Source organism: Eutrigla gurnardus (genome assembly GCF_963514095.1).
Source record: "Eutrigla gurnardus genome assembly, chromosome: 18".
NCBI lineage: Eukaryota > Metazoa > Chordata > Actinopteri > Perciformes > Triglidae > Eutrigla > Eutrigla gurnardus.
The window spans coordinates 10,079,855-10,101,618 of record NC_139929.1 but is presented as its reverse complement, the minus strand read 5'-3'; the positions used below and the strand labels follow the sequence as shown (position 1 = coordinate 10,101,618).

At 44.1% G+C, this 21,764-nt stretch overlaps 1 protein-coding gene across 1 annotated transcript in view; it reads right to left on the bottom strand.

Moving 5' to 3' along the window:
* Positions 1-21,764, bottom strand: part of LOC311028810 (cadherin-20-like) — a 63,071-nt gene that overhangs the window by 7,079 nt on the left and 34,228 nt on the right. Inside the window, exons 2-8 of the mRNA XM_084033597.1 lie at positions 13,733-14,036; positions 9,665-9,959; positions 9,243-9,362; positions 6,822-6,989; positions 5,234-5,421; positions 4,291-4,544; positions 484-620 (exon numbers count right to left, since the gene is read on the bottom strand). Of these exons, the coding sequence (XP_083889723.1) occupies positions 484-620; positions 4,291-4,544; positions 5,234-5,421; positions 6,822-6,989; positions 9,243-9,362; positions 9,665-9,959; positions 13,733-14,036 (1,466 nt within the window). The remainder of the gene's footprint in view (positions 1-483; positions 621-4,290; positions 4,545-5,233; positions 5,422-6,821; positions 6,990-9,242; positions 9,363-9,664; positions 9,960-13,732; positions 14,037-21,764) is intronic.

Sequence of the window (21,764 nt, the reverse complement as noted above, 5' to 3'; positions counted from 1 at the left end):
GTCACGTCACTTTTGTCTGTATAAGTTCTTTAAGCCAAACTAAAGTTCAGTGGAAATCCTTGGGCTTGTGCACATACTGTATGTTTAATCAAATGGATCACATTGCGGGGCCTCTGAAATGTTAAAAGATGTAAAGGGACAGTTGTTTTTAACCAATACTGAATGATACATAACCAATGCTTTTTGAAAAAAGGGGAAAACACGGCTTATATCGTTGTTCACAGGATTTAAAGGGCGATGGCCAGGTCCAGTTTCCACATATATGTCCAAACATTTCTAAAATCAAGCATTTGATCCATTCTTGTGCTTATAGAAAAGTCTGGAGACACTGATGCCTATTTATTCACCATTTCTAGAAACAGTTTGAAACATTTCCATTGCACTGACATGAAATAAGGACACACACTGTTCAATTATAAAACAGAAATAAGATGGAGATTTTGCATCACAAAGCCTGTGTGTGTGTGCGTGTGTGTGACTTACTCGTCTCCATGGCGAGGACGGTGATGTTGTGCCAACCGATCTCCTCTCGGTCCAGCGAACGCACCGTCATCAGCGACCCGGAAGTGATCTCGATGTAGAAGAACTTCTCGGGGTCGCTGGACATCTCGATGGAATAGCTGGCGACAAACACACACACACACAAAAAAAAAAAACACAAGCCGTGTTGAGTCTTGGTGCACATTTGTGTGTTTTTTGGGGTGCTTGTAATCCTATCTGAAGGGGGGAAACACACACACGCACGCAATCCAGCATGCGCACAATGTGTGTTATGTGTGCGATAAGGCGCCAGGCTGGCAGCCTTCTGAAGGCTCAAGAAGAAGAATAGGCTCCAGATAAGGCTTAATCACAGTATCTGGCTCCTCTGCCAAACCGACGCCGGGGAGACACAGACCTGCAGCCTTGGCTCATCTCCTGCCACCGCCGGGCTGTTCCCAAAAACACTCTACAGACAGCGACATGCAACACACACACCGACACACACACACACACACACACACACAGATGTGAGATGATGAGAGCACATCCTCTTCCAGGCTGTGGAGCAGAAACCTGTTCATGCAACCATGAGGTGTCCTACATGTTTACACATGGACTGAATACACCTGTATCTGCTTCACTCTGGACCGAGTCCGCATCAGACCACATCGCCAAGAGCAGGATGATCAGTCAATTTAGTGATTAGAGAATCATCAGCAACTTAATTTGCATGAAAGTGAAGCTCACTTCTCCCAGCTGGCCCACCTTCTCTCCTCTCACTTCTCAGACTGGCCTTCCTCAACCATCCACTAGATGGCCCCAGACCCTCTTGCCAGACCCGGTCACCTGACATCCCCCGCCCACCTGCACACCTGATTCCACATCCCCTAATCAACCCTGCAGTTTATCCAGCCATTTTTCCAACCACTTCCTGTTTGCCAAACTTGCCATGTGCCTCAGGCCTTTGCTATGCAGCATCAGTGATGTGTGTGAGGCCTTTCTGTTTGTGACAATAATCCCTGATGTGACTGCAGAGGCTGAGTGGACTATATACTGGAACCAGACTAAGTTGACTGGTTGTACTGGGACCAGCTGAGTGGACTAAGGAGCTGAACCTGGAGCAGGTTGAGGACATTAAATGTACATGTTTTGCAGAGAGACCTTCAGATAGGTGAGTACAGCAACAGTGTTGCATGTGTTTGTGCTACACGCTCTGTTTTTGCTGTAATGTGTTTGTGGCTGCAGCTGCTGTGGAGTTTATATTTGATTTTATAAGTGGCAGCTTGTTTAATTCTCTTCATATTGCTAATTGCACCCGCCGCGGTGTACTGTTGTTTATTTATGGTAATTTTTGATTATATCTCAGAGTTTAGTCTCTTTTCTAGTAAATTCTAGTGAGGAAGGCTGCTTTTTTTTGTCTGTTTATATATAATTATATTAGTTAGTTATTGCATTCGTGGCTTAAATGTCTTCTCTTCCTTAATAGGTCTATGTATTTTGTATCATTATCTTCCCTTTAAAGAAAAATCAACAGCGTTTACTCACTCATTTTATCTGCCATTTTTATGAAAGTAAGTTTGTACTGTACAATTTGGTTTACAATATTCTCGTACTCTTTTCATCTCTCGCTCTGGATTTAGTCTTTTGTGCTAAAAACTCTTTTGTTGTCTTGCAAGGCTGAAAGAAGGGAAAGTCTGCAACAAACTCGACTGCATTTAAGTGACAAGCATACATTATTTAATAAGAAACCGGTAACTTTAGCAGGTGTGTATGTGTGTGTGTGTGTGTGTGTGTGTGTGTGTGTGTGTGTTTTGGACTGTGTGCCGATGGGGATCAGTCGTGACGGGCACAACCACGGCTGGCAAAGATCTCCCTGAAGGATCTCTATTAATATCCCTCCTCCACTGCCGTGAGTTGGTACAGATGTGTCACATAGCAGGTGAAAGTGTGTGTGTGTGTGTGTGTGTGTGTGTGTGTGCGCGGGTTCAGATATATCTGCCAGTCATGCTGCCGTCTGTAACGGACAGAGTTATGTGAAATGGAAATGAGACAAACAGGGAGACTGAAGGTCACCTGCTGCCTGTTGTTATCTGTCATCTGATGCTGCTGCTGCTGTATCTCAGCTCTTCACTGTCATCCTGAACTGATTCCTCAGCTATCTGCTCCTATCTGCTGTAACTCTCCTCATAATACAGCTCTGGGGATTTAGATGCATCAGTGGCTCTGATTCCAACCGTCTCTTCAGGAATGAGAGGGTTGCCAGTTAATTGTTGAGAGAAGTGGTTCCCAACCCGGGGGTCGGGACCGTCTCAGAGATGTTTCTGTGATTTGGAGGAGTTGTGCTGGACTGGACTGGAGGCCAAGGACAGGATGCTGTTGGTGGCTTGGCACAGGACAGGGCATACTTATGTTACTACTTTATCCTAGTACGTTGGCAGAAACACAGGGATATGTAAAGTATCTTAAGGTGGCAGGCCAGGAGCATTTCCTTCTCATACATTTAAAATGATAAAACCCAGAATTGCTTGCTCTTCCCTGACTCTGCTGGTGCATTGCAGCATAATCTTGGTGTTACTGCCACCTGTTGATTAGTGGAACAGTGTGAAACCATTGGCAGGAACTGTCTGGCATCGCATAATGCTACTACAAGACAAGGAATGTTCAAGCGCCAGCACAAGTATGTCATCTTCAAAAACATTCACCATCCAGGGAGTTCTATGTAGAGGACAACTATGGTGGATCTCAATTTCCTGCCCACTATTGACTTTTGTTTGTTGTGTGCAGAATAGTGAATGAGGAGGAAAGTTTGGACACAGCACTTTTAACACACACACACACACACACACACACACACACACACACACACACACACACACACACACACACACACACACACACACACAGCCACTGTGTCGTCCCGTTCAGGACTTATTGAGGCTGTGATGCGGACAGCTGGGACGAGGTGCAGCCCGCGAAACACTCGTTTGCTGCCGCAGTCATTGATTCCTTCAGATGATTAATAGCCTAATTAAAAGCTTTATGTCTAATTAGTTTATGAGAGGTGCAGTCTGGACAGTAAACTCACCATGCAACAGCTGCTCTGTTCGTACATATAACATACAGTGATAATTGAGGGAAATGAAAGTCAGCTCAGCTCCTCTTGTCTCTGCGTCTTAACTAATTGCTGGATGTTTTATCTTTGTTATTAACACTGTTATGTTTGTCCTCCATCTGTATCAGATGTCCCATTGTGGAGCTCTAAAAACACACATGTTGATAAATGGTGCCTTGTGTTCAGAAGTCATGTTGTGATGCTGCCCCCTGCTGGTTAACATGGCACATTACACCTACAGAACAAAGCCTGTCTGTCAACTCGCAGTCAATTAATCTAGATTATTAAATTCAGCTAAATGTAATGTTCTCATTACATTTAATGACCATAACTGCTATTGCAGCTCGTCCCAGCATGCATTGGGAGAAGCACAGGAAAACTAAATGTAGGTACTTAAAATGCTCCAACTCACCTGACTTTAATTTTTTTCTTGTCATTTTATTTAAGAATATAATTATTATAATAACATTTAATCACGGCAGCTGAACAACCAGATTATTTTGTTATTGCCATTTTTAATTGAAGAAAATTCAGAAATTTCAGAGCCTCCAAGCCCACCTGCAAAGTTGTCTACAGTGATGCCAAATGTGGAATTTTGTTTTGTGTTATTGGCTTTATGGAAAGCAACAGGATAGTAGGCTGAGAAGTGAAGCTGTAAAAACCACAGCGGGATGGTGTTGTTGCCACGTCTTCCTCACCTCACAGTGTTGTTGGCAGCATCAGGGTCCCTTGCTGACACCGTCTTCAACACCGTCCCGATCTCGGTGTCCTCTGACAGCTCGACGAAGTACGCCGGCGAGTTAAACAGCGGCGGCTCGTCCACGTCCTCCACGCTCACGTGCACGATGGTGACGTCCTTGAAGGGCCCGCGGTGGCGGAAGGTGGGGTCCAGGTGGGTGTTGGCTCCCTCCACTTTCAGGGTGTAACTGGGTTTGCCCTCAAAGTTCAGTGGCTGGAGGAGGAAACGTATAGAAAGGCGTCATACAGATGAAACCTGTCATGGAACTTTTGCTGCACTTTGGCTGCAATTATAAACAAATTCAAAGAGTGTGTGAATTTCTAAACAATTTTTGTGCCAGATTAATGTTGACAAGGACTGCAGAGAACTAAGTACTATGCAGTAGAAGTCAACATTCTGTCTCTCTACATTACATTCCTTGTATATGAGAGCCCAACATCTCTAGTAACAGACCACCAGAGGAACCAAGGTGCCTGAATGAAGGATGATAGGGAGCAGCAGGAAAGTGAAGCGATCAAGACAGACGTTAACTAAAAATAAGTGAAACTTTAAATTTTTGGAATTCAGCGTTCAGCATTTTTCAATAGACAGATTTTGAACATGACAGGATAGGACAAGTCCATTTCTCTTAAGAGGATATTGAATTGTCAGGTTTTTGAAAGGACTTTTGTAGCTTTTTGGCTTTACAACCCCAAGCAGTTTCTCTTTCTGCCATGATATCATAAAGGATAGGTGTAATTTGTTAAAAAAATTACATATAATACCGAATCTATGAAATGTTCTGTTAAATAAGACTTGTTTTCTGATGAGAGGAATTCTGAAAATTAGCCAAACTATCAATTACATGTGACTTTTAACACGACTAAAAAAAACAGATGTTCTTCATCAGTTCGTCTGTTTACCCTTTTCACTGTGATGATGCCAAAAAGGTTGGTGGGGTCAGTGCTGATGTCAAACGTGTCTCTTCCGTCTCCATCGATGATGCTGTACTTCATCTCGGCGTTGAGCCCGATGTCACTGTCCTTCGCCCAGATCCGTCCCACCACCGAACCCACAGGAGCCGACTCTGGGACGCTCATCTGGTACAACCCTGAGGAAATGAACCAACAGGATGATTATGCAGTCGTAGCGTTTCTATCCTCTAGAGGGAGCCAAAGCTCTTCAGTTACCTACACGGGCGCTCTCTCCTCTCGAAATCACATCTCAGACAAGTTAAAATGAATGGGTCCATAAACGCCTCACAATTGGGTTATATACTGTCTCGTGGGTTGGCTTCAATTTCATCTACCGTTTAACCTCAAAGAAGAGGTGACAGCTGCCCAATTTGTGGCGCTCCCTGCAGTCTACAGTGAAATGCCTGAACATTGTGCTTGATAAAGGGGAATCCCTGAAGCTCTTCACAACCGATCAAAGTTTCATCGAAGTGATGGCACTAATTGGTGCGGGACTGGTGATGGAAGTAGGCGGCGGGTGTTTTCTTTGTCTAGGAGTGGAGCCACCCGTCGGCCAGGAAGAGATGGCCGCGGACAGCGAGACAACCCCTGACCCCAGGAGGATGGTAATGAGAGGAGCAGAAATGGGGATAATCAAAGAGACAGCATGGGGCGTCTGGTGGCGAAGCGAGGGGAGGGGAGGGAGAAGGCCAGGGGGTAAATGGAGAGGGACTGGCGGCCAGAAGTGGATGGAGGTAGAAGGGCAAAGGCTAACTGCTGGGATGCTCGAGAGAAATGAGGTGGATCATTGTGGAGATGTGTGGTCAGGTGGCTGATTCTCATCCATACAAAACAGTAAACTCTCAGGAAGAGCTGAATAATACAACGTATAAATACATATATCCTCAGGAGGATCAAAACATCTGAATTCTTTTTCCAAACACCTCAGGTGGCTTTTGAACTATTTGATTAGTCCTTTAAAGGTTCTCTATTGCACATTCAACGCATTAATGCAGCAGCAAACTGTATTTCTACCTGAGCAGGAAATTAAGCTGCACTCCCTCTGTGTTGTTATCTGAGCTTCTCCTTTCTTTGTTGACCTAGTCAGGCCCGGCTGCACATGCCTTTTTGTAGCCCAACTGGCTAGCTGGTAATGCTTCATTTACATCTGATGGTCAGACTAAACAAGACATTTGAAGACCTCACCTTGGGGAAAAAAAATTCTGCATAATCGATAATGAAAATGATCCATCGCAGTCCTCATGCAAGCAATCATTTGTAAGTCATAACTGATCACCATTAGTTAATATTGGGACCCTTTTTCCAGCGCCACAATGCATATAGTCCCATTTTTGCATTGTGATAAATATAATACCACAACACCTTTTTCTCTCCTGTTGAGAGAAACTTTCTAAAACATGAATTTAACCCCTGTTATCAGCTGTGAGAGTTCCAGGAGGGATTAAAGAGAAGTGAAGTGAGGTTCAGGTAGAGTGGGAGCAAAGTAGAGAATAATAGACAGTAGAGCGGTAAGGAGGAACTGTTGTCTGGCTCTTACTCTGGTCAAACATGGGCGGGTTGTCGTTGATGTCGTCAAGCATGATGTTGACAGTGGTGGTACCAGCGAGCCCCCCCAGCTGGCCGCCCATGTCCTTGGCCTGAATGACCACGGTGTAGTTTTCTCTGGTCTCCCTGTCCATGTCTGCCAGGGACACACGAACCACGCCTGAGGAGGGACAGGGGGGATAAGAAAGGGCAAACAGAGACACATGAGGTGAATAAAAGGTCAGCTGCAGAGAGCTGGTGACACAGATTAGGGTCATGAGTCGGAGCGACGGCGTCCTGGAATGTCAGCGCTCTCAATGGACGGGACAAGAGGCTGCATGAGTGATTTATAATGAATCTTGTTGTTCTTTTCTACTTTTCAAGTAACGCGTTTCTCCTTTAAAGCTGTAGTCGACAATTTAGTTCAAGCACATTTTCATCATTGGGCAGAAACTCTACAATATTTGTATTCTTTACGCGTGCATCATATGTAACATTCGTGTTTTGCATCTCTAGTTCCTTTTATTGTAAGATTTTCTGAATGTCATGTATTTTAATACACTTGTAGCCAGAGAAACGTACCTTCCCTTTTGTCTGACATACAACCACATCGGGAGTTATTAAGGCAGTTTTCTTGCTGAAGGACACCTTTTCGTTTTTTTGGGCTAAAAAATTTGAGATTAGCCTTCACGCTTTACACCAACCAGGCATGTAAACTGCCTTCACCTGGTGGTTACGGTTCAAGGATGTGTGTTTTCACTCCGCTCCGCCTGTTGTCCGGGGCCCATTCGTGCACCATGACCAACGGCGTGTTATTACCAAGCACATTCATACACAGACAGTTTTGCCGGATGCAGCAGAATCCAACCAAGGTCAAGGAATGTTTTGTGCTGAGGTGTAAGAAAAGAAAAAGCACGTGTGTGGGTTTGAGCAATATGTGTTCCCCATTGTGTTCACACCGATAAAAGCCTCGGCGCCGTGCTTACTGCCGAGTCGGGGAGGCTGATTGATAGCTGTAGAGCCACTTGTGTTTCAGTGATGGATGAACCTACAGCAGCAGCAGTCCAACCGGCTGCTGATGGGCAGCCCAGCCTGAGAGGATCGGCAACAGATTTCTGCCGTGACAAACAAGGAAATGAGGCAGCTGTGGTTTAAAAAAAAAAAAAAAAAGTCCAGTGGCTGTCTGCTTTTAGGAATCCAATAGATTTATGTTGTTGCTGGTTTGAGTTATGAACGCTGTTAACATGTGCTGCAGTTACATCTTAGAGCTTGAGGAGTTTAAGCTCCTTATTTTCACGTTTTGCAAACTTTATGTTTATTGCTAGCATGCTGCTTGTTTTTTTATATAGTACACCATGTATGTGGACGCCAGGCTGCAACATCCAGTTCTGGAAAGTGAGGTAGCTACCGCGGCATCACTACCACACTACCAATGCAATTAACTACTAATATTATACTAATATTACGTTAATACTTATCTGTAAAGTGTGTGTGTATTTAGATATAGTTAAATAGGTGTACAATATGATTGGGGTGTGATTTCAAAGGGTTACATTTTTCAGTTCATCTTGACTTTAACATAGAGATATGAGAGTGGTATCAATCTTCAACACTGAAAAATTATATGATGTACACAGCATTGTTTGCTAAATGAATTATGTGTTTTGTAGCAAATAGATTGGAACTTGACTTTTGATCTATTTTTAGGGGATTAGCAAGCAGCTTGTTGTACAAGTCAATCACTTCACTACGGGTGCCTGTCTGTCTCACTCTGTCCTCATTTTCATCAGAGAAGTTTCGCATATTTTTTAATGTCGAGTGCCAGGAGTTTTGAGTTTTTTGCAAGTAGCAACAAAAGAGTGCCGTGTTTCAGACAAGTGTTCACTAGTCTCGTAGCAACAACAGGAGCCATGCTGAGCTTCCCACATTCAGAGTCGCTTGCTATACACAGGGGCTTGAAGTGAGGACAGCTAAAATCAGACAGTTTCGCAATTACAGTGTTGGAAACACGCTGGGGAATTAGTAGTAGCTGTCGATAGAGTGTTAATAAACTGCTGGTGGTAGACTTTATCAGGTCGACTCGCCACACATCGCAGGTGATGGTCTTTGTCATTTGTTGTTCTTGTCATTAGTAGTTTTATTTGTATTCTTGTTTGCATTGGTTGTCGTTTCCTTGTTTTTCTTTTGAACAAAAGTTCTCTTATTTGATTTGAATTTAAATTACACATTTGTTTTTACATTGTGATGTACATTTTTTGTATGGACCCCCAGGAAGGGTAGTTTCTACCTTGGTATAGTGTATCTAATAAAATGAATACATAAATAGATGGAAAAAACAACGTAACTAAGTGAGTGATGAATAAATCTAAAACTCAAATCTACAGTTAATGGATCAAAGCGGCGGTTTGCGTTGTTCCAGACTCAGAAGTCGTACCAGACTTGGCGTCCACTGAGAAGTAAGGCTGTCCCTCCAGGATGCTGTAGACCACACGAGCGCTGTTGCCATACGTGGGGTCGTCGGCGTCGGTAGCGGTGAGTTGGATCACCGACGTTCCTGGATGAACACGGAGATGGAGAGAAGGAAGGAAGACGCTGGTTATTTACACCGATATCGACATAAGAATCAACACAAATAATTTCCTTGGATTAACTATGCTCACTTACTTCAAAGTAATAACAAAAAGCTATTAAGACTATTGAATGAAGCAGATGGAGTTGAGCCTGCAAGAACAAACAATTACTCTGCAGGGCTGTTATGTACTTAAGTACTGTTCACCTCCAGCTGCAGCCATTCCCTTTAAAATGAAACATCACAGACATGCACAGGCAGCAGGTTTAGTCTAACTGGGTGCTTACCTATATTGGACATTTCAGGTACAGACGCCTGGTAGGGCCCATCCAGAAACCTCGGCTCGTTGTCGTTGATGTCCTGGATCTTGACAATGAACTGGGACTCGGGCTCCAGAGGCCGGTCCGTCAGGCGGTTTCTGGCCTGGGCACGGAGAGCGTACTGGGCCTTGACTTCACGGTCGAGCCTCTGGATGGCATGGATGTCCCCCGTACTGTCATCGATGGTGAAGGTGGTGCCGGCGCCCTCACCCGACAGGATGTACTTAATGGAGCCGTCGCCTTTATCCATGTCTGAGTGGAGCTGTGGAGATGTTCAATGATGTCAGGCAAAAACCTTTTATTCCACAATCCATATTGTCAAGGAAGAGATCCACTTTTATTTTAGAGACATCGGCAAGTATTTCAAAGTAAAATAGGACGACTAAAGGTGTCAAATCCAAACTCTTAGGAAGAAGAATGGAAGCCTCAAATATCATCAAGTGCACAGTGATCACAGCAGGAATACAACACATGGTACAGTCCAAAAGGAATAGGACAGTGACATGATTTAGGGGAAATTAAATTAGGTCACACCCCCCAAATTTAGAACAATGCAGCAGCACAGGGATCCAAAACATGGAGACAAGACAACCAGTGGAAAGTTATCTGTCCAAGTCAATCGCATGATCTGAATCCAACTGAACATGTGTCAGTGATGTTGCAATACAAGCCCAGTAGGGTTGTACCAAATGTCTGATTTCTGTCCTGTAACCCGAGGCTTCTAAAGGTAGTCATGGTATGTCCACGTCTTGCATACAATCTATAGCTGTGAGTCGCCACTTTGACCTCAGTATAGTTTCCTAAAGAAATACATGTACGTTTAAACTGCATTGTAAATTACATTTGAAGGGGAAATCATATTTTCTCCCCAATTGTTTGTTTTTCACTGTCTGTGTTGGGAGGAGGTCTGGCTGGATGGATGTGTTAAACAAACTCAGGACTTTCATCTAGCAGACTGCTGTTTGAGTCCTGTGCCAACTAAAGTTGACGTATTTTAATTAACATACTTTAAAAAAAAGCCAAACAGTGATGTTTTTACTAAACCTAACCAAGTAGTTTTGTTGCCTAAACCCAATCAACTAATGTAATGAAAAAGTTTCCCTCAAAAAAATACGTAAACGGAACGTAATTTAGTAGGAGGCAGGGTTGCAGCATTGCAATTATTAAAAACTTCCCATATATAAAGACATTTCCATTCATTCAACAGCCTACAACCCATTATTATTTAAATGTTACAATCCTTTTTAATTAATGGTGACATTGCTTTTTTGTGTGCTAAATTGCACAAAAGTACAATCACATGACAATATTGTGTAGTGATTGTAGTCTGAATGGAGCCCGTGGGTAGATAAATTGTAGCCCTCCACAAGTGGTGTGCAGCTATATGTGTACCTTTAATACAGTAGCTGTAAGCAGACATCTAATCAATGCTTCCAGTCTGTGTGTTGCTATGGGCCCAGCAGTGCAATCAGAAGCCTTTTGTGGCCTGTCAGCCCAAATGCCAGCCTGTGCAATCACTTCTTACTTTGTCCTCAAAGGGGCTCTACGTATGATGAGTACTTACTGCCATCACACTGGCAGAGTGGAATTAAATGCCCCCATTGATGTCCGTCTGGTATATAATCAGCAGGCAAACACCCAGCACCGACAACCCCCCGCTGATTCTTAAAGCGCTCTCGATACTTGGCCTTTTCATCGTCTTGGGCCACAAAGTGAAATAACGAAGCGAGCTGAGGTCGTCAGACTGCCAGAAGTTTGCAGCTAAAGTGCTCGTTTTTGTTGATAGCTGAGCAGCAATCTTCACAATATCTATCATCCCCCAAGCAGCCTGACTATGCAGCTTTTCCTATCTCTTCGGACAACGTGCTCACTCGCGGTCCCGGAAAGTCACCGAGGACCACAATATGTTTTTTAATCAACACCCCATTGTGGGCTTCAGCCCCATGTCTGGCAGTGATATATCAGCCGTTGCCTTCCCTCTGCCTTCTCTGGCACTGATCCTTCCTTTCCACTCAAACCCATGAAAAGAGGTTGACACTCGGCCTATCAATTACCTGCGCCATCGCAACCCGGCACGAAACTCAAACTTCCAACATCCCCATGGATCTGAATACTAAGCTCCTCACCAGAGGAGTGGCGAGGTAGGCTTAGCCGAGGAGAATAAAAACCTACAGTACATATTTCCCCCTGCTTTGTCATATCTTACAATGACTTTCTGCTTTGAGTGGCTCACTGGGACTGGCTTGTCGGATTCACTTATTTAATTCAGATTGGAGAAAATTTCAGGGTGAGCGGCTTTGAAAATAATCAGAGAAGAAACTTTAAATGGGAAAGAAGTAGATGGAATGCTGCAGCGACGGTGAGCAGATACAGTATCCCACAGCACGGTTGATACCCTCTCAGGACTCGTTACTCTGCTATCTGGTCGGAGCACATGACTTTGTGGAATCCAGCCTTTCTCCTGGTATTCCCAAGTGGTGGAGGGGAAGTTATTCAAGAACACTAATTAGGCAGGTTTGTGTTACTTTGAAAGGAAAATCTCGGAGGGTGTTTTTTTTAAAAGTCAACTTGGAATACTGAGGCAACTACAAACTCTAAGAACAATATTTTATTTGGGAATGGGAAGAATTTGAATACCTCCACATATGGACACTGGGAGATGTTGCATCCAAGTTCTGACAGGATGATCTGCAGGAGTCACGCTTATAATATCAGGACGGATATTATAAGAGTTCACAATGTATTTGTATTTCCTCTTTCATAATGAATTTTTTTCATGTATCACCTGTGTTTAAGTCCCATCAGCCTTGCTCTGTTCCCTTTGTTTCCACCAATCACTTTTCAGCCTGCCCACCCTATATCTCATTGTTGTTAGTTTCAGGTCATCGGCCATGTCTATGTGCCTGCCGTGTTTGCTGGTAATATTGTTAAACTTGTTGGGTGCAACAAAATATTAATAAAACAATGATAATTGATGTTTAACATTATATTACACACCGACATCCAATGTTGTATTCAATCAAAATGAAGATTTGATTTTAGGAAAGTAAAATATATGGATAAAGAACAGTACCCCATTGTTTCACCAATGCTGAAATGTGCAAAAATCATTATTTGTGAATTTTCCACTAATACGAAGTGGCAGACATTGTTTTTTTGTAACAGATGTCATTCTGTTTCCTGTCCAGCAAATACAGATGCCAATTAGCTTACAGCTAACACTGGTGCAGCTAACAAGCTGTGCACTGTCCCAGCCAAATAAGTAAAACCAAAATAAATAGCTAAAAAACACATATTTTGTTTCAATGGGTTCATTTTTGTAGAGACGCTCTACTGCTCAAACAATGAATACAGGAGCAGAAACCAGATTTAGCTGTAATTTTCATTGTGGTTTGCAAGATTGTTGACTCCCCGCTGATGAGTGGCCTTACAACTATTGATCAAATGTTCAATTCACTTTAGCGACTGAGCGTTCAAAGTGCTCCTTTGTGAGTATCCCCCGCCTGCATCTTTCAGAGCATGTCAGTTGTGCTGCAGACGTGCCGTCCACTTCTGTAGAGTGGGAGGCCGTCTGAGTGAACCCTTGGTTCGAGTCAATTAACTCAATCACTGCTGTCTGGCTCTGGTTCAAAGTGGACAGAAGAGAGAGGCTGTCTGATGGAGGCAGTGCAGCCAGGGATTAAATTGGGATTTCTCACTTTTTTCTTTTTGCAGTGTAGTGGTTGAAGTTTGCCTCTGTCCACTCATGATCTACTCTTTTTGCATTCATGTGCTCAGCTCTGGCCAAGCAGCAGCAGATGACCTCCAGGCTGCTGCGCTCCCCTGTAGATCTGTTAGTTTGCCCTGGTTGAAATCCCTTTGAAAAAACTACACTGAGGCACACCTCATGTACAACAACTGCAAAGGTCATGCTGGAAAGCTGCTCCCCTGCCGGGTCAGAAACCGCCCCGCTTTGCATTTCCCCAGGTCATACCCTTTTTATGTTCCTTCATATATGTGTGTTTGCATACAGTACAGCATGCAGGCAACACTGACCTTTCCAATATACAGTGGCTCCAGTCCGGTGTACTCCTCCAGGACAAAGAACTGGTTCCACACCCAGCCTCTCTTCACCCTCTGCAGCAGTGCTGAGCCACCTGCCTTTTCCTCCTCTGCGGGCTTACCCAGAAGGCTGTGAGGCAGAAGGATCAAAATGCAGAGGGCCAAAGGGAGGAAGGTGCTGGCAACTCCTGGAACATGTGATCGGGCTGCCATTGTTAAGCACGGAGTTGTAGTTTGATAATCCTCTTTTTTACACGGGTGCAGTAGTTTGTGGTTTTTCCTGGCTACTGTTGCCGTCCTGGAAGAGAAAAGAAGAAGACAGATTAGTCTCACATTTATGTCCTTTTAGACACTATCTGTAGGATATCTGCAGATGACTCCTATTTGTAGTTTTTTGTCCTGCTTCCAGATTAGCCCCCATATTTGTTGTGTTAGAATGAGCCTCGTGGCCACTTAATTAGGTGGCTCCTCTCCTCACAAAGCCACGTGGAGGTGGAGAGGAGAGGTGGTAATAATGGAGATGAAGGGGACATTGGGTTACTAACAAAACATTCACATCGTGCTGCCAGTCGCTTTGACAGACCTGCTCACCACCTCAGAGTTATAAATATAATGGGTGTATGTTACTGTAATGTCCCCAGTGAGGCAATTAGCTTAGGTTATGGATATGTGGTGGCAATTTGAGGTTTTACTGGAAGTTATGTGCTGTGAATATTTCTTGGTGAACAACAGCCGGGAGTCTTGTCCCCCACGAAGGATCAAGGCAACCACACAAAACAAAGATTTGTTGCGTTAATTAGTTTATCTTATTTTGGTCGTTTTCCAACTTGCACAACTCAAATACATATAAATACAAAAACCAAGTTATTATTTTGCAATGGTGACAAAGTGCACATTTATACCGACCAAAAAAGTATGAATTATTTTGTATTTCTCATTAAGTGTAAACACTTGAAATTAAATGACAGTCAATGTAGCTGTTTCTATCTAAAGTATAAAGATAAAGCCCATGAAGCAAAACAAGTTGGACTTCAGAGTATAAAATTCATACAAAATCACCCAGCTCTTTCAGTGATAGTGCAATAGTGTTTTCTTTTATCCTGCATCCATGCCTTTTGTACCAGCCTGAATGCTAAGCTAGGCTACAACCGCCCGAAACCTCTATCTCCATCCTTCAAACACATGATCCAACTCTCTGCAAGAAAGCACATTTTGTACATAATATGGGGTAAAAGCCAGTACCAGTGCTATAACTTGACGCACTGGGAAACCCAATTCACATCTACTTGTTGCTAAAATTCCTATTCCATAAAAATGGAATCGGTAAAAAAAATGTGTAAATCTACATGTGAATGTTCTTGGAACCAACGGGAGAAAAACGGAAAATGATTACGCACTTGAAACCACCAGCTTCATCCTCTTTTCCCTCCAGCTCGGGACAATCAGACATTTCATCAAAAAACAAGGAAAAAAAGAAGCGACATCACAGTCTTTCCCTTCCTTTCTCTTCGTCCTGTCACGAAGACAGCCGAGCTCCCTCACAACTCCTGTTAAGGGCCCGGGGGTGTGATGTTCTGCGATTGTAGTGTTTCTGTTAACACCCCTGCTCAGCTTTACTCACACCATGTTGTACAAGTTCCCTTCAGCACTGCACACCACTCATTACAAGTGTACTGTGTGTGTTTTCTCTCTCTCTCTCTCTCTCTCTCTTTTGAGCACCCCTATGGTACTGCCTGGATGGTGGATTTCATGCCACTAAATAATATCTCGGTGCATTGCTCTTTCTAATACGAGCATCACAGGTATAAGATCAGCGAGGTCAATTCCGCAAATTTCTTGCTGGGGATGTTTTTTCCGCATCGATTTGAGAGAATCAATACCTTTTCACATGCAGCACATGGCACCTACTGCTGCCTCTCGCCATCTGCAACTTGTTTTTATGCATAAGGAGGACGTCCGCATCTGCCCGCTCTTCCTGCATTAACGAGTGGGGGGTGGGTTGGAATAGGCAGATAGGCAGAGAAAAGGCTAAAGGGGGCCAAAGAAAAGCGAAAGGGTGCTGTGATCGTCGGGGGAGGTGCGAATTTTGGGGCCTGAAAATAAAAAAACAGCGGAAGAAAGAGAGACTGTTTGACTCACGGGCTGACTCTATTATGTTTTGTAAGAGAGAGCATTGTGCTGCTGAAGACTCTCTCTGAATTGCCAAACTCAGTTAATCATTGTTGAAGAGGCACAAAAGGCAGGGAAGGGTGGGGGGGCGTGGCCACATTGTCGGAACGGGGTCTGGGCTGAATTTGAGGTGTGTGTGTGTGTGTGTGTGTGTGTGTTTCTGGGCCTCCTCTGTAGCCTGGCAGCACTGGTGACACTTGACCCTGCTGCTCCCCTCTTTTCTGTCCATTCAAGCTGCCTGTTTGCCATTATGAAGTAAAATTAGCTCCCCGTTCTGCCCTCACAAACTTCTTGGCCTCGCCTCTCAGTTCCCCCCCCCCCCAAAGGTCACGGATCTCACCCGAGCATTTTGCTCCATTTAGTCATCCCTAATGAGGCGACATGCTACGTAATTGTGCTGGCAAAACATTTCACACATCTTTCTTATGGCATTTCACTTGTTTAAAAGAAAATAAAAGCAGCTGGCGTTTGCCACACAAGCTGGGCTGGGAGGATGAGGGGTTGAAGAGCGAGGCGGGGCGGCGGGACGAGCAATCATGTGACAAAGCTTAAGGGCAAAGACTTATGGTATTTTCCCACCGGGCTGAAACATTCTTCCTAGTTGAAATTTTTTTTTTTTGTCTTTGGTGTGCAAGAGAGAGGAAAGAGGAAATAAACATCTTATTTTGAAAAAGGAGAAACCCCTGAAAGGAAAGGTGTTTTTTGAGAGGGAGGAAGAGATGAGTGACAGTCAAGGAGGAAGTGATTGTCAGGGGGAGCAGCTGGATAAAAAATGATGAGCTATATTGTTGTATCATCTTACTTCCAGTCCACCTGCTGCTCCATTCACTTCATATCTGACAGACTGCATGGAACCGCTCCTATCTAACTGCTACAGAATAACGACTGACCGACCACCTCTGGCCATGCACAACCTCAATAACCACCACCAAAAAAAAAAAAATCCATCACTGTATACAAAAAGTGCTCAATTCCACATTAAGAGCATTCGTTAACCAGCAATCAACTATTGTCTCCGTAAAGATAGAAAGTCTTCGGGGTTAACACTGTTGCTGTTGTTTGCACAGTTAGCGCTATTGGCGTTAATGACCAACATTTTGTATTGATGCCTTTTCAGACTTTTCAGATAGTTCTTGATTCTTACCAAGCAATCATTAGTCTAAATTTAGACTTTTGTTTTGGTTGCTTGTATTCAGATAATGATGCATTTCAGCAATTTGCCCAATTTTGTTAATTCAAAAAGTGTTTTGCATGAAAAGCCACATTCCTCAAAGTAAAAAGAATTGGTTTTGTACCGGTAGTTAAACAAGGCAGCTGTGTAACACGTCAAATAAACGAATCTAGGGCTGAAACAGTTGGCGAATTAATCAAAATGCAAATAAAACCTTTTTTTTTTTTTATGATTGATCGTTTAAGTAATTTCCCATTAGAATTGCCAGCCATTATACTTTCAGCTTACGTTACAGTGTGGTGTTTTTCTTTGGATGGTGTGAAAGTACATTTTATATATGTGTTGGGACAGTTTGTCGAGCCAAAAAAAAGATAACATGTCATAGACCTGTCCGACATGTTATAAACTAATTGATGAGGGAAAAATCTGTCCTAACCTTATCAAACACCTCCCACAGACCTTTTGCTCCCCTCCACTGAATGAGGTTACCATGGGCCAACTCTGTGTGTGGTGCATTAGTCTGACTTTGCCCTGTTTAAGTGCGATGTGGAGCATTATTAAGTGTTGATTTCACAGTGGTCATGTCTGTGCTCCGCTCACCTCGCCTCTTAAAAGAGGCCTCCCAGACTGTGGAAAAGGGTCCTTTTAAAAACTGGGTGGACCCATGAAACGGGGTCCCACCCTCCCTGGCAGGGCGAGACGTCACGGCCAATTTGTTAACCACAATTGATTCTGCACGGTGGATGCCACCGCGAAAGGCTCTGTGTATCTCCGACCCGGGTGAGAGGCTGCATCGCTGCACTTCGACTTTTTTAGATGCAGAAGTGCTAGCATGACAAAGTGCCTTTCAATAAGCCAAGCACAATAAGCCAATGCGGGTGCTGTTGCAAAAATGTAAAAAGCATTTTTTATATTTTTCTCAAATGTAGCCACAGAATCTAATTTCCCTTCCCGGGCCGAGTGCTGAGCGTGACGAGCCACATTCCTCAACCAAGTACATTTCTGAATGTTTATTTACTTATTTACACGTAATTAAATTCTGCTGCTGCACTAACTTTTTAATAAGACAGCCTTCCCCCGCAGTGTGGCCTCTGGGGTGGTGTGTGTGTGTGTGTGTGTGTGTGTGTGTGTGTGTGAGAGAGAGAGGGAATAAAATGACCAGGTCTATCTGTTTCTGAGGCAGAGGGTCTTGGCGTCACCGCCTACAGCAGGGACCCAGTTTCCTCAGATGGCAGCCTTCAAAGGAGCTCAGGGAGGTGTGCATTCTGGCCAGACTCTCAAGATCATATACTTGTGTGTGTGTGGGTATGAATATGAGTTCTTTGTTGCTGCACAGCGTGTGTGTTTGTGTGTGTGTGTCAGTGCTACCCTCTATTCGTCCTCATTCCTCCAACCCTGTCCCCCCCTCAGGACAGAGACGCTGGCATGGACTAGGCTTTGAACCTGCTTCTGTCGTCTCTCTAATTGTGGGTAGCTCCCCGGGCCTCGGCATGCGCAGCTGTGCTCGCCGCCACCGCTGCGCCGTGACGAGCGCCTCCCTCCCCGCGGCTCGTTTACTGTAAGGTGTTTTTAATTACTTGTCCCTGCCTCCACTCGCTATCATGCCTCTGTTTGCTCTTTTTCTAACGTAAGTATTATCCCTCCTCTGTTTTCTTTTGTGTTTTTTTTTTTTTGTATCGTCCAAACTCGTGCTTGTTTTTAGTCATTTCCCTCGTCTTGGACTCTCTTCTCTTTTAAAGAACATTTAGTTCATTCATTGCACAGTGGAGGCCGTAAAAGAGGAAGCTTCGTCATTTACGAGGAAATCAAATCACACAAACTGGCATTCATCCTAACCACTGGTGCATGGACATGATGTCACCATGCATAAGCGTCATCTGGAAAAAGTTTCCAATCAGTGTCACTCTGCTGCATTTAAACTGCGGTGTCTTGGGGGCGTATCCTTTCAGATTAAAAATCGAACTTCTAATCTCTTTCTCTAATCTCACTTTTTTTTTTTGTCTAGAAGTACATTTGGATACTAAGCAGCTGGAGAATCATCTCATCTATTAGACCATTTCCTGTGCTGGGATGCCATTTATGATACCATCGCAAAAAACTGAAAAGTGCCCTGCACATCTTTCAGGAGGATTCTTCACTCCTCCTGCTGGCACCGATAATGGCTAGAAAAGTCCTGCTGCCCCGGCGACAGCACACATGCCAATCTAGTGTCTTATTTGTGTGATGGAGCTTTACAAGATAGCCGATTGCTTAATGGGTTTCATAGACGGGAGGGGGGGAAATCTGCTCTCATGTGGATAAACTAGAACCTTGGCAGAGGCGTGACGTCTGAATGCCAAACGGGTCCATAAAAAGCAGATAGGCATTCCTCTTCTTCAGCGCGACTTGTTTGAAGTAGCGACGTGCTGAGAATTGGAGCCACGCTTTGAGTCTGAGCTCATGTTCACAAAAGTTTCTTTTTTTATTATGTGTCACCAAACCTCCCGGCTGAGGCGAGGCTCTCCAGATATTCGCCAAACGTGACCTACTTTTTGACAGCGATGTATTTGTTCCCGTAAACTCTGTTGATCAATTAACACGCAGAGAAAAAAAAAGTTGATTTCAGCGCAGTAATGAAAATGGGCTCCCACTCGTGTCTTACTCATCTTCCCCACTCAGAGTTTCATCGCTTGGTTACAGCTGAAGAATCCCCAGTCGCCCTCAAATCATCCTCATTCACTGAACACTTGAAAGTACTGTTTCTCATCCCTGCTGCGGAAAAAAAATCAACACCTTACCTTTTTTCCTTTTCCTCTTTCTCCTTCCGTTTTCTTCTTGTTCTTATCTCTTTGTTGTTCTTTTCCCTGCACGGTCCCTAAATTTCCCTTGTAAAAGTTGCGAAAGCTACTGCCTGCAGTGCATCCGTTTCCCACAAGTCACCTTGAGTCCATGTTCTCTCACTTAACTATCCTCTTTGAAAGTTTATTTCAGATATGTATGTGTATATCTATATATATGTATATAGGTATGCTGCCTCTGCTATTACCGCTGCTATCTGCCTCTCATAGCTGTATGCACACTCTCATCCACTGGTGTTGCCTATCTGGGAAACCAATTGTCCCCTCTCTTTACAATCAGTGGGACGGCCTCCGCCCCCCCTGGCTCCAGTGTTAATCCAGCCATCTACAACCTCAAGCATTGGAAGGAGGTGGAGAAAGAAGAGGAGGGAAGAGAGGGAGTCGTAGGGGGGTAGATTGACAGCGGGATCGGGTCGAAATTACAGCGAGAAGGAGGGGGCGGAAATCAAAGAGGTGGAGTGAAATCAGGCAAGCAAAGGGATGGAGGAATGAGGAGAGGGAGGCATGTGGTGGTAGAAGGTGAGGACGGGAGGGAAATGCTCCTGCACGCACCACAAAAGCATTTCATCTGCAGCTATTTGCAAGTGGGGGAAAAAAGAGTGTGTGACCGCTGAGATTGCAGCGGGTGCAGGGTCCTCGGATCACTGACCAGAAGTACAAAACGCACAGGATGGAGGGTGGCCGGGAAATCACCTTCACTCTCACGGCAGCGAAACCTGCCCTAATGCATTTTAATGAGGCGCCGTTGTACAAGGCTGGATATGTAGAGGGATTTATGTGCATAAAAGATGAAGTTTTTAAACCTGCATTATATTCCGCCTCTCGCCCAGTCAGAGTCAAAGCAATTAGTTTTCCAAATTGGCAAAAAGATCTTGAAAAATTAGGCACACGCCCAACACGCACCCACAAAAAAAAAAAAAGAGCGGCGGAAGATTAGTCGCAGTCACGGAGATCTGATCCCTGTTTAGCACCGAGTGGGGGAAATAGCAGCGTTTGATTTAAGCAATCACGGAATTAATGCAGCAAAAAAAGGTTTTCAGTGTTGAGTCTCTTTCATATTTCTCCTCATGAGGAGAATGACTGGGGAAAGTGGAATCATATTCCAGATGAACTCGACCATGTTTAAACAGAAATGAGAATATATAACGCAGAAGCAAGAAGTGTTCTAGGCCAATGCTCAGATTCTTATTTTGTATTTTTTCATTACAAACTGTTTTTCATATTATATTTATAGGCAAAATAATGTGGAGCTCCAGATATCAGATATTTCCCCACTTTTCATAGCCAATTGGGACAACTGTGCCCCCCCCCATGTCAACAGCACTTTGACTCTCCTTAATCATCCTGACAGAGTAATTTAGTTTGTTGTCCAGCACTAAAAATACAGATGAAGGCTGTTGTTACCCACCGAACCAGATGGTCAAAAGGTTGCACTTCTCCATTGGTTCAATGTTTTTTCTTTCTCCCACTCTGTCCCTTTCAATATGTCTTCTTTCTCATTTGGCAGGTCATTCTTCTTCACCACACGCCCCCCCACCCCCCCTCCCCTACTTTCCCCACTGCCCTCCCCATCGTCTTTGTCTCTTTGAAGACCCACGACTGGTTAGCGCCCCAGCCAATCTGTCAGCGAATGCTTGACTAGAACCCCAGAAAAAAAAGGCAGGGGGCTCCCTCTTTGTCGGGTCAGGCCGTAGAGATGGTGGCATTCAGGTCCATTGAACAACACCCTCCATCACAGTGGCAGAGCTGAGGATAATAATTGGCAGAACAAATTGAACCTATAGGGCTTACGGAAGGGCCTCTGTCTGTTTTTAAAAGTCTGTTATGGTAGTAGACGTCTGTAAAACAA